Source organism: Schistocerca americana, chromosome 4, assembly GCF_021461395.2.
Source record: "Schistocerca americana isolate TAMUIC-IGC-003095 chromosome 4, iqSchAmer2.1, whole genome shotgun sequence".
Taxonomy (NCBI): Eukaryota; Metazoa; Arthropoda; class Insecta; order Orthoptera; family Acrididae; genus Schistocerca; species Schistocerca americana.
Window position 1 is genome coordinate 713,844,937 of NC_060122.1, and position 12,573 is coordinate 713,857,509.

General features: G+C 39.6%; 1 protein-coding gene across 4 annotated transcripts in view; it reads left to right on the plus strand.

The window, feature by feature from the left end:
- The window catches only part of LOC124614058 (tyrosine-protein phosphatase non-receptor type 2-like), a 68,661-nt gene that overhangs the window by 34,807 nt on the left and 21,281 nt on the right, over positions 1 to 12,573 (plus strand). For 3 of the 4 annotated variants that reach the window (XR_006979688.1, XM_047142893.1, XM_047142891.1), the window contains exons 6-7: positions 3,383 to 3,538; positions 3,794 to 3,959. Coding sequence is in view for 3 of the 4 variants with exons in the window: in XM_047142893.1 (XP_046998849.1) it covers positions 3,383 to 3,538; positions 3,794 to 3,959 (322 nt within the window). In the remaining variant the exon portion in view is untranslated. The remainder of the gene's footprint in view (positions 1 to 3,382; positions 3,539 to 3,793; positions 3,960 to 12,573) is intronic. The other variant, XM_047142892.1, reaches the window with a different exon arrangement.

Genomic DNA, 12,573 nt, shown 5'->3' on the forward strand with positions numbered 1-12,573 from the left:
CTAAATCGTCAAAAATTTTCCACTTAATGATGATGTGTTAAAGCATGCTCAAGTTGCTAGACAAAATTGAAGATGCACAGTTTTCTTCCATTCATTTTTTCTTGAAAAAATCTCCTATCATGTTATGAAAGGAAGAGAATGAAACTACAGATGATGTTGTGAATCAGCTTCAGAGGCAGTTCACAGTTCTTCAAGTAGATGACACCTTCGCTGCAAATAAAGATCTGAAAGTGATTCCAGTTGGGCACAAGTATCAAGAATTCATGGAGCCGAAGGACTTCTTAAGTATAAATGAATTTCTAGAGTAATGCTCTCTATTCTCACCATAACATATAGCAATGCAGTGTGTGGATGTGTTTTCAGCCTTGTGAAGCAAAATAGAACAGAGTTCAGATCAATGTCCTATGAATCTCTGAAGTCAATTTCTATTTTGAAGGCCAAGGGTTCTGGTCCCTATTATGACAAAACATCTTCTTAAGTCTTTGTGCAGGAAGCTAAAAAGGCCACAACTATGAAGTCAAACTAGCATGCGATTTGCAGTGAATGTTACATTACTTCTTGCCTGTGTTACGTTAAACAAATTTTATTGTGTAAAGCTTTTTTTCAATTGTCGCATATCTGCTTAATTTATCAAGGAAGTCCGTTATGTATGTTCCAAACCAATATTCACCATGCCTGCTGCTGTTTAACATGGATTTCTTCTTGATTGTTATGTTCATGTACAAATCTTTGGCCTATGATGTAAGAAGATGTGATTTCATTGAGGGTCCTGTTTGAAGCATGAATTACTGTATTTTGTAGCCCAGAAGTATTATTATTTTCATCAAGCCGGGACATATCAAATATTGTTAGATTCTTTTTGTCGCATGTGAGTTTTACTGATAGCCCTTTTCAAAAGTTGGCAGGTATGACACACACAAGGTTCCAAATTTTATCCACCATACACAATTATGCTTTAATATGAATGTATTACATTATCAAAAGTCTCACTAGATTTTGAATATTAAAACATTTCTCAGAAATTTGTATTTGCTCCTCTTATTGGATCATCCGATACTACGAGGGTTGCCCAGAAAGTAATGTACCACATTTTTTTTCTTCAGCAATTCTTTATTGAACATAATGAGAATTACACACACGAAAGAATGCTGTTTTATCTACACACCATATTTTTCCACATAATCTCCATCCCTTTCCGCGGCCTTCCTCCAGCTCAAAAAAACAGTGTGTATGCCCTGTCAATACCAAACCTTGTCCTGGTAGCGGAGCCAGTGCTTCACTGTGTGAATCACTACCTCATTGTCCTCAACATGTCTTTCACGAGTGGAATCCTTTAATGGCACAAACAAGTAGAAGTCCGAGGGGTCTAGGTCAGGGCTGTAGGGTGGATGGGATAACACTGTTCAACTCTGTCTGGATAATTGCATCCACACTTCCGTTGCTGATTTGACAGATGCAGCACGAACTGCTGAGTCGTAATGCGTCTCTCCTCACAAATGACAGCTCACTGCCACATGACTGGTGTGACAGCCATGAATGGTGTCCCCCAACCTCAGCAAATCATGGAGCTCTGCTGAACTGCCTTTCAATGACCTCACCCTCCGTGCCCTGCGACTAACTGTACTTATGTTGACAGCAGATGCTCCATAGACTTTGCATGAGCATTTGTGAATATTCCCCACAGTTTCTTTCTCGTCAGTGAGAAATTCAATGACGGTGTGTTGCCTGTAAGGTACATCACTTACAGACGCCATTTTGATATGTTGTGCAGCTACGTTATCTGTCAGAAGTGATGGAAACTTGGTGCGTGCACTCAGGATACTTCAAATAATACATACGTAATGTTTCGCATTCATAGCACTGTTTCCAGCTGAGAAAAAAATGCAGTGCATTACATTCTGGTAGCTCTTATAATACAGTATTTAAATCTTTATTGTTAAATGCATATGTAATAAGTAATGTAAAAGTACTTTGCCATAGTACTTTTATCCATGGATATTTCTTAGTCATATTGCATGAGATTTAACTGACACGAATGGCCAGTATTGTCACGTCTATTATGCAGTCTAATACACACAGTGCACTTAATGTCTGTATATAAAAGGCAATGGACTGACTGACTCACTCACTCACTCACTCACTCACTCACTCACTCACTCATCACCGCCCAGTCCAAACCACTACGGATAGTAACTTGAAATTTGCAGAGGATTTTGATCTTATACTGTAGGCATTGTTTAAGGAGGGATTGTTCAAAATTCCACTCATAAGGTGGTGAAAATGGGATGGAAAGGCTTTTTGAAAATATGTCGCTATTAACACAGTTTTGAAGCTAGAACTACAAAAATTGATATTTGATTTCTGAGTCAGAAATTAAAAAAAAAAATAGTTTCAGCATTTTTGGAAATTCATCCACTAACAGGATAAAATGGTGGGTGAAAGTTTTTTGTTAACAAATAATTATCGAAGAACTACTAAAGCATTTGTGAAGATACAGGTAATGAAAACTGATATTTGACTTCTCAGTTAGAAATTAGAAAAAAAGTGTTTCAGTGTTTATAGAAACTAACACCCTAAGGGAGTTAAATGGGGGATGAAAATTTTTATGAAAATATTTTATTATGAAAGCATATTCAAAGCAGTGTCTATGAAAATTTGTATTTGACTTCTCTGTTTGAAATTAAAATGAAAAAGTGTCTGTCACTGTGCTTGGAAATTAAACCCCAAGAGGGTGAAATAGGTGACGAAGATTTTTAGGAAAATATTTCATTGTATTAAAAAAAAATTCAAGATAAATATATGAAAATTTGTTTTCCTGGTGTTGCTTGGTGAGTAGATTTTTTTATCTATCTAGTTACATGGTATTTCACTTCTGTTAGACATAAAGAAATATCCATGAAAGTTTATATTTAAATATCACCACAGGTACTCAAAAGGCTTGACTAACAAAAACCAGCTACTAGAATTGCTTTTTGGCCAGAAATACATTTGGAAAAGACCACCCTTCTATGGTCTTAATTAGCGTGAAAAGTTTAGGTGTTGCAGTTAGTGAACAACATAAAAAATCACTTAAAGAAAATCAAAAACATCTGTGCAGACCATACAGACTGCACACAAAGCAGCGGGCACTAGGCTAGTAATGTGTAAAATTGATGCCGGATTGTAGTTTACTCATTGTGTTTGCTACCTGCTTCAGCACATGGCTATTATTATTATTGTTGTTGGTGTTGTTGTTATTTCCTAGCACCACTAATTCAAAGCTTTACAGATTTGTGCACTGCTCCAGAAAAGCTAGACTACGTTTTTGTCTTTTTCTTCTTATAATTGTGTTCACTACATAGTGTCCTTAATGTCTAACAATTATCTTCTTTCTAAATGTAAGATTGAGGAGAATGGTCTCGACTCAGTAAATGTTGTGGATGTGCTACTGGAAATGCGGAAGTTTCGTATGGGCCTCATTCAGACGCCGGATCAGTTAAGATTTTCTTACTTGGCAATTATTGAAGGTGCGAAGAAACTAATTAACAACAATCCTTTGGTGAGTGTTCCAATGTAGTTTACACAAGTAACTAATTGAAATAAAAGTTATATATGTTAACTGTACTTGCCAGTTTGGTGAAGTATATTATGACTTGTATCACAACTTGAAGAATATTCTTTAGAATTTTCGTGTGACTATAAATGATATTTAATGTTGTCATCTCTGCTGATGTTTCCTTTCACACTTTCTCCTTTCCTTGATTGTAAGAGAGATACGATCTTGTAATTGACAGTAGTAATTTGTGGTTTTCAGCATGATTACAATAATGTGGAGGACACATCTTTGAATCATCATGATGGTTCAACAGAGGAGACTTCAGCAGATGAAGATGACACAGATGAACCACCTCCATTACCTCCACCACGAGGTGATTCATTGACACGGTCTAAGTTGGCTACAAATAATCATGGTATGAATGGTATGAATTTAGTTATATTTTTTATTCATGAAGTAATTAGTGATATTAGCACTTACTGATCCTTTGTTATCAAATACAACCATCAGTTTAATTAGAGTTGTCAGCTGACAGGTCATGTGGCCTCTCCCTTTCATTCCTCTTCTTCTCTGTCTCCATGTTACTCCTGTCCTAATTCTGAGGAACTTCATGTCATGTGCCTGTAATCTGCTTACAGGGTAGAGATAGGATAAGAAATGAAACAGTAAGGAAAGTAGTGAAAAAGGAACACTTGCACAGTAGGACAGAAACATCAAGGCTAAGTTGATACGGCCACTTAAAGAGAATGGAAACTAAGAAGATTCCAGACCAAGGGGGACAGTGGCTGAAAAGTGGGGGGGGGGGGGGGGGGAGGGGTAGGGGTAGAAGAAAGACCAAGGACTGGACCAGAGTGAGCACAGTCGGATAGTCAGATAGTGGGAAAACAGGACTAGGTTATGATGCTTATGTTCGAAACAGACCCAGCCTGAGGCTACTGTTGTTGTCAATGATGATGATGATGATGATGATGATGATGATTTGGCCTGTCAGTGACCATTGTAGTCAGTAACGGTAAAGTGCTAGTAACTGATGTCATGGGAATATTACCCAATCACAAAGATTGAATGATGTGATCAATCCTCCTTACACTTCCAAAGTAGATGATACTGATATTTCTACTTCCTTCCTTTAGCTCATAGCCCAAACATTAATTCTTTTCAGCATCATAATGAGTTTGTAATTTCCAAAGTGGTGATTTGTCAATTGACTCTTAAAAATTAAACTGAGAGCAGAAATAAAGATAGAATGATTGTCTATGTTCCTTATGGAAGCATACTGATTCATGTAAGCAAGGCTCGTGTGTAAGATTGAAAATGGATGCCTGATGCGTTCAGCTTTGAGAGTTAGGTGTAACCAGTTTACACACTGCAATCTTGCACTGCTTGCATCTGCTACTCAAACCTGCCATTTACAGTGCTGCAGCATCGTCCATGTAGGGGCTCAGTTTCTGCTTATGATTGTCTGTTAAATATTTTTAGATATCTTTAAGGTCTATCAGTGTATTGTTGTTCATGTACCAGATGTGTTTTGGAAATGGATTTTATTCTTAACTATTATCCTACTGAACAATAACACTTAAAAATTTGTATACAAATAGCATTGACTTCTGGAAAAACCGATTTCACATCTGTAAAATGAAAATTTTTTGTAAGTCTGTGCCATTTGTACACTAAAGTGTGGGTAATAGTCTGACTACTGGAAATAGATTGTATTTCTGAAATATGTCCAGTATGTGAACAACAAAACACTGATGCAACTTACAGGTAACTAAAAATGTAGTTGTTTAAGAAGTATCCACTAGCTGCAAGGCATATTTGTCCACGCATTTTTTGACTTGCTTAATGCCTGCGATAGCAACATTGTTACACATGCTGTAGGACAAAAACCACCACCCAACATTCAATGTACGTGATGGGGAGTAGTGGCAGAATTATATTATTGACTGATACGGCATATGGTACAGGGTGTATCAAAAAGAATCATCTGATTTGGCATGTCTGTGTTTCTGAAACTAATAAAGATATACTATGAATTTTGTTTTTTTGATGAACGGGAAATTCAAGAAAGTTCCCCCCCCCCCCCCCCCCCCCCCAATAGCTGTTAAGTAAGTCTCCCTTGAGATGCATGGCATTCGTCAACGCAGAATTCAGTTTGTTCCCACACTGCAGCGAGCATGTCTTGAGTTACTGCTTCCACAGCTGCTGTTATGTGATGCCTCAGTTCATTCATTGTTGTTGGTAACAGAGGCACATAGTCTTTCATAAAACCCTGCAGAAATAATCACATACAGTCTGGTCCAGTGACCTCGGAGGCCAGTAATGTAAGGCTGAATCATTTGGTCCATTCGTGACCGATCCATCGTTCAGTAATACTATGATTTAAAAATTCCTGCACTTGCAGATGACAGTGCAGTGGTGCCTCATCCTATTGATAAATTAAATCATTTGAATCAGTGTCAGACTGGGAAAAGGAAATTCTCAAGCGTGTCAAGACATGTGCTTCCTGTAACAGTGTTCCCGGCAAAGAAAAATGGACCATACACCTTTTCCTGTGAAACTGCACAAAACACATTACGTTTTGAAGAGTCCCTCTCATGTTGTACAACTTCATGTGGTTGTTCCACACCCCATAGTCTCACAGTATGACGATTCACATTGGCGGTTAAATGGGATGTTGCCTCATCACTTAACACTAAGCATCGAAGAAAACTGTCATCCTCCATCTTGCCAAGCACAAAATTACAGAACACCACATTGTTGTTTGTTACCTTCACAAAGAGCTTGAAGTAGCTGAATTTTGTATGGTTTCATATGTAAACATCAACACGCACGCACCAGATAGACATCGGGGCATGTAGATTTGTCAAGCTGTACGGCAAACGGATTTCTGCGGACTCCTTGTGAAACTGTGGCGGATGTATTCAGCATCTGTGTCAGACATTCAGGGATGGCCCAGCGATTTGCCTTTACACAAACGTGTTTCTCAGAATTGTTCATGCCACTGTCTAACACTCTATGCTGTAGGAGGATCCACACCATACCTAGTACAAAAGTCATGCTGAGCAGTTATTACTGACCCACACTGCACAAAACATGGAACACAAAATACTTCCTGTAGTTCCGACACAATTTTTACTAGAACTGAAGTGGGCGCACACTACTGCTATCTAGCAGAAACCATGTAAAATTTGAGTTTTTGCTCTTTCCGACAGTATGTTGTTCACACACAAAAACACAAATAACATAATAGTTACCATTTTTTTTTAATTGGAAGATTCCTTTTGATACACCATGTATAATTCCTCGCATTACTGTAAATCTATTTTACTCATCCTTCTCATACTCCAGCTTTTTCTCTAGGACAGATGATGTAGTCGTGGACATGATGTTTAACCTTAACCTGCTTTCCTTCCTTCTGTCCTCCGCCAATCTTCATATATTCTCATAACTATAAAGAAACTGTACATTTATGAATTAGAGATGACTTTATTTGGTGGTAAAAGAAGGAAATGGGGTACTAGACATTTAGACAGGAAAATTGTCTGGAGCACTGTCTTCAAGGTAGGATCAAAACAAATTTGTTTATGATGTTAGAGGTAAAAACTGATATCTTAACTTAACAAAACTGAAGTAGTTGACTCGTTAGCCTCTCAAATTGTTATCTATATCATCACATAAGCAGTTTCGATGTAGACGAGAGGCAGAAAAGGAACAAATGGTGTACAAGCCTATTAGTTAATTTAGTGACAGGGAGTTTAATGGCTGTTTTTTTTTTTTTTTTTTTCGAGTTTAAGGTGATGTGTCAAGGAGGATTGCTGTACAATAACTTTACTTTTATTTGTAAATCAGCATTGAATGCAGACCATATTAATTTTATTTTCATTTTACTGTTGCATGTTATGATCCAATGTGACCAATAGGAGACAAAGGAATGACATCCATTTCAGAATCTCTGTGGAAGTATCTCACTTTCCAATATTTCTGAGAAAATATTTTGATGGTGTGTCTTATTCTGAGGACAGTGTTCTACAGCCTTTTGCGAAACATGCCTCATAATTGTTTAGTAATGCTAATTGAACTTTTTGTTTCTACCCCTTGATGGAGGGTGCATTGCCCAAGAGTTCGTGTGAATAAAGATATTCAACTTGTGTAGCCTTCGCTGTTAACAAGATCACATTGAATTTCTTCAGAGACAGTCAGTAAGTTTTTGTGTTCTGTTTTGCACATAACCAGTTATGTTTCTTGCATTGGGCCAGACATTTACCCTAATATTTGTGTTAAGTAACTCATTCTTTCAAAATTTATTTCTTCCCACATTATTATTTGTGAACAAGCCCCATAGGACTATGCAAAGAACTTACAAGTGGGCATTTGCCTCCCTTTGTGCCCATGTTTCTTTCATTCTCGTCCTGCAGGCATCCTTTCTCTATTCATACATGTTACAATAGTCTTCTTCTTTGGTTTTCCTTCTTGATCATTTGCCATTTGTGAATTTTGGACGTGTAGGTGTTGCACCTTTGGACATTTTCTTTTGTAATTCCTGTCAATTTCAGATCATTCTTGATCTTGCCAATTCATTTCATTATATTCGTTTTGGCTTCTGTTGTCAAAGAATTAGACTCTGTTTTGTAAATATGTCTGGGTTCATTCTTTTAAAGTGTTCCTAGAATCTTAACTTGCATTTGCTAATGTCACTGTGGATATTGACGTATTTTTTTATTTAATGATTGTGACAACTCGCTTCTACATAAATTGTATGACACCTCCTGGCGTCATCGTACTTGAGCACGCTTCATGACTGTGGATTTATGACACTTTACTGTCATTTACCTAAAACATGTTGTTCCACCGATTCTTCATAATTAGTCGGAACACACTTCATTTTCCCCATAGTCGCTATAGAACAGTGAACCCCATTGATTTGTGGACCCATGAGAACAACATTTACTACTTCTCCGTATATAGATGACTTTTGCATTTGGTTCAGCTCTCAGTCCATGACTCACATGTAGTGACAAAACTCTAAGGAGTCATATGAAATGATTTGTTTTGTGTCCAAGACCATGGCTTTCATTTCCCCCATGTCAAAACATTGGTCCTGCAGTTTTGTTGTAGCATTAAAATCACCTCAGATGTGAAACTTTCCCTAGGAATCCAGTGTCCCAAGGTAGTTGTGTAATCCCACTTCATATGCCCACCTTTTGATGATAAAATATTTTGACGGCTCCATGTCATCTCAAAACTAGATGCGTGCAAATTTCTCTGTCATACCTCTTGGGTCATGGATCACTCCACTCTGTTACACGTTCATAGGGCTCTAGTTTTATCATGGTTGTACTATGGATGCTGGGTATTTGGTTGAGCAGCAACATTAGCATTGTGATTGCTAGACCCAGTTCACCATTGTGGGATAAGGCTTGCCACCTGAGCTTCCTAAATGAGCCAAGTGTTCTGTCAGTGTGAGATCCTACCCTTATGGTTTCATCACCATCAGCTACTGCTGATCTATGCTCCCACTCGCTGCCAATCCTGTAACCTCCCAAGTATCGGATTATTGGATTGTTTCCCTCCCCACACTTGATCTAGGACAGAACTCCAGATTACAGTTTCAATGGAAATCCTCTGTAGAGATTTTTTCCCTCCCCACTTGACAGTATTCATCATATGACTTCACATCATATCTTTCTCCTATGACTTTACTTCACATCCTTCTCCATGAAGGGTACCTATTTGCAGATTCAGCTAGACCTATCCCATTGTCCTTAAACTTCCCATTTCCTCCTTTGGCCATCAACACATCTTCCTCTCTGGTATCTGAGTATTGAGGTACCAAAATTATTCACACAGATGACTATAAAGATATTTGAAGGATATTCTTGTACATATGTTGATCATCAGTAATTGTGGTCTCTGCCAGAGACGTAGTGTCTTCACAATTTTGGCTTTTGCCAGACGCCTCAGTTTTATCAAGAAGTAAGGCCATGACCGATTCTTGATATACGCTGACCAAATGAGCCATTTTTAGGCTGTTAATCAATGCTATTGTCATCACCAAATAGTGTCTACTGTCCATGATCTTCTACGTGGTAACAGCCACATTGTCCATTCAGTTGTCACCTTCTGTGTGCAAAGTCCTGTGGGAATACCAAAAAAGAGAGATGGGTGATGGCCTAGCCAAGGAGGCGGCTTCTGGCAGTGGTGGTACTGAGGCCTAACCTATGAACTCACGAGCTCATCTGCAATACCTGGCCTATCAAAGCTGAAACAATGTATTGTCACGGAGGCCACTGCTGTGTGACATTCTTCCTGCCACTCATCTCAAAGGGATTCCACTATTTTATGCCGGCTCTGTATTGGACACACTCATCTGACCAATGGCTTCATCCTGCATAATGATATTCTTCACCACTAACCCTTTTGTAGCTGTGGACAATAGCTCAGCAGCAGGAGAGAGTGGGTGTAAAAGACAGCACCCAGAGGAAGACATATTGGTCATTGGGACCACCTGAAATTGGCAACAGATCAGCTTGCTGAAATGTTGCATCATTCTTCCGATGCCACGTGGCTGAATATCTTAGAATGTTTCAAAATTATTTTGTCTTGTTTTATATCGTCTGTGTCTTTCTGATATGTACTGTGCTTTTATTAATTTCCTCTTCCTCCACTGGTCTGGAAGGTACATCACTTTATCAGCTCCCTACAAAGTCAGCTGGGGGCTGGGTTATGGGAGTTGCAGATGCAGATGAGCCTCAGGTGACCTCCATTTGGTTCCTGGGCTTCAATGTGACCTGACTCTACATTCACTTTATACCTCACACAATTAGTCTAACCCTATTTCTCAACTGTAGTTTTGGCATTAAACCTGCAGTCAGTTATGGCACCACTTGTACACAATTTGCTTCACATCCCATCTCTGCAGAGATGATGTAAGATGATTTTGCTTTGTTTATGAGAAGTCAGTGGCAGTTAATCATACACATGTAACATCATAAAAAACATTAACTTCATCAAATGATCAAAATACACCTGTACCCCCAATCTCTTCTCTTCCCTTTCGGACTTCACAAACTCCTGTATAATGAGGATAGTGTGCGTGGTTATTAATTTGTTTCTCATGTGTTCCACTCGCATGTAAAGGAACGCTAGAGTGGCTGTCCCTCCCTCCCTCCCTCCCCCCCCCCACCCACCCCCCCTACATACCTTAATGCCTTTCTTAGTCTGCAATCATTAAAATCTTGTGACAGTGCAGCACTTAACTTATTAGACATCTGGATTTCCAAATATATATATATATGTCTGCTTGTGTCTGTATATGTGTGGATGGATATGTGTGTGTGTGCGCGAGTGTATACCCGTCCTTTTTTTTCCCCAAAGGTAAGTCTTTCCGCTCCCGGGATTGGAATGACTCCTTACCCTCTCCCTTAAAACCCACATCCTTTCATCTTTCCCTCTCCTTCCCTCTTTCCTGATGAGGCAACAGTTTGTTGCGGAAGCTTGAATTTTGTGTGTATGTTTGTGTTTGTTTGTGTGTCTATCGACCTGCCAGCACTTTCATTTGGTAAGTCACATCATCTTTGTTTTTAGATATATTTTTCCTGCGTGGAATGTTTCCCTCTATTATATATATATATATATATATATATATATATATATATATATATATATATATATATATATATATGAGAGAGAGAGAGAGAGGGAAACATTCCACGTGGGAAAAATATATCTAAAAACAAATATGATGAGACTTGCCAAACAAAAGCGCTGGCAGGTCGATAGACACACAAACATACACACAAAATTCAAGCTTTCGCAAGAAATGGTTGCTTCATCAGGAAAGAGGGAAGGAGAGGGAAAGACGAAAGGATGTGGGTTTTAAGGGAGAGGGTAAGAAGTCATTCCAATCCCGGGAGCATAAAGACTTACCTAAGGGGTAAAAAGGACAGGTATACACTCGCACGCGCGCACACACACACACACACACACACACACACACACACACACACACAGACATTTGTAAAGGCAAAGAGTATGGGCAGAGATGTCAGTCGAGGCGGAAGCAAAGAGGCAAAGATGTTGTTGAAAGACAGGTGAGGTATGAGTGGCGGCAACTTGAAATTAGCTGAGGTTGAGGCCTGGCGGATAACGAGAAGAGAGGATATACTGAAGGGCAAGTTAGCATCGCCGGAGTTCTGACAGGTTGGTTTTAGTGGGAAGTATCCAGATAATCCGGATGGTGTAACACTGTGCCAAGATGTGCTGGCCGTGCACCAAGGCATGTTTAGCCACAGGGTGATCCTCATTACCAACAAACACTGTCTGCCTGTGTCCATTCATGTGAATGGACAGTTTGTTGCTGGTCATTCCCACATAGAAAGCTTCACAGTGTAGGCAGGTCAGTTGGTAAATCACGTGGGTGCTTTCACACGTGGCTCTGCCTTTGATCGTGTACACCTTCCGGCTTACAGGACTGGATTAGGTGGTGGTGGGAGGGTGCATGGGACAGGTTTTACACCGGGGGCGGTTACAAGGGTAAGAGCCAGAGGGTAGGGAAGGTGGTTTGGGGATTTCATAGGGATGAACTAAGAGGTTACGAAGGTTAGGTGGACGGCAGAAAGACACTCTTGGTGGAGTGGGGAGGATTTCATGAAGGATGGATCTCATTTCAGGGCAGGATTTGAGGAAGTCGTATCCCTGCTAGAGAGCCACATTCAGAGTCTGATCCAGTCCTGGAAAGTATCCTGTCACAAGTGGGGCACTTTTGGGGTTCTTCTGTGGGAGGTTCTGGGTTTGAAGGGATGAGGAAGTGGCTCTGGTTGTTTGCTTCTGTACCAGGTCGGGAGGGTAGTTGCGGGATGCGAAAGCTGTTTTCAGGTCGTTGGTGTAATGGTTCAGGGATTCCGGACTGGAACAGATTCGTTTGCCATGAAGACCTAGACTGTAGGGAAGGGACCGTTTGATGTGGAATGGGTGGCAGCTGTCATAATGGAGGTATTATTGCTTGTTGGTGGGTTTGATGTGGACGGACGTGTGAAGCT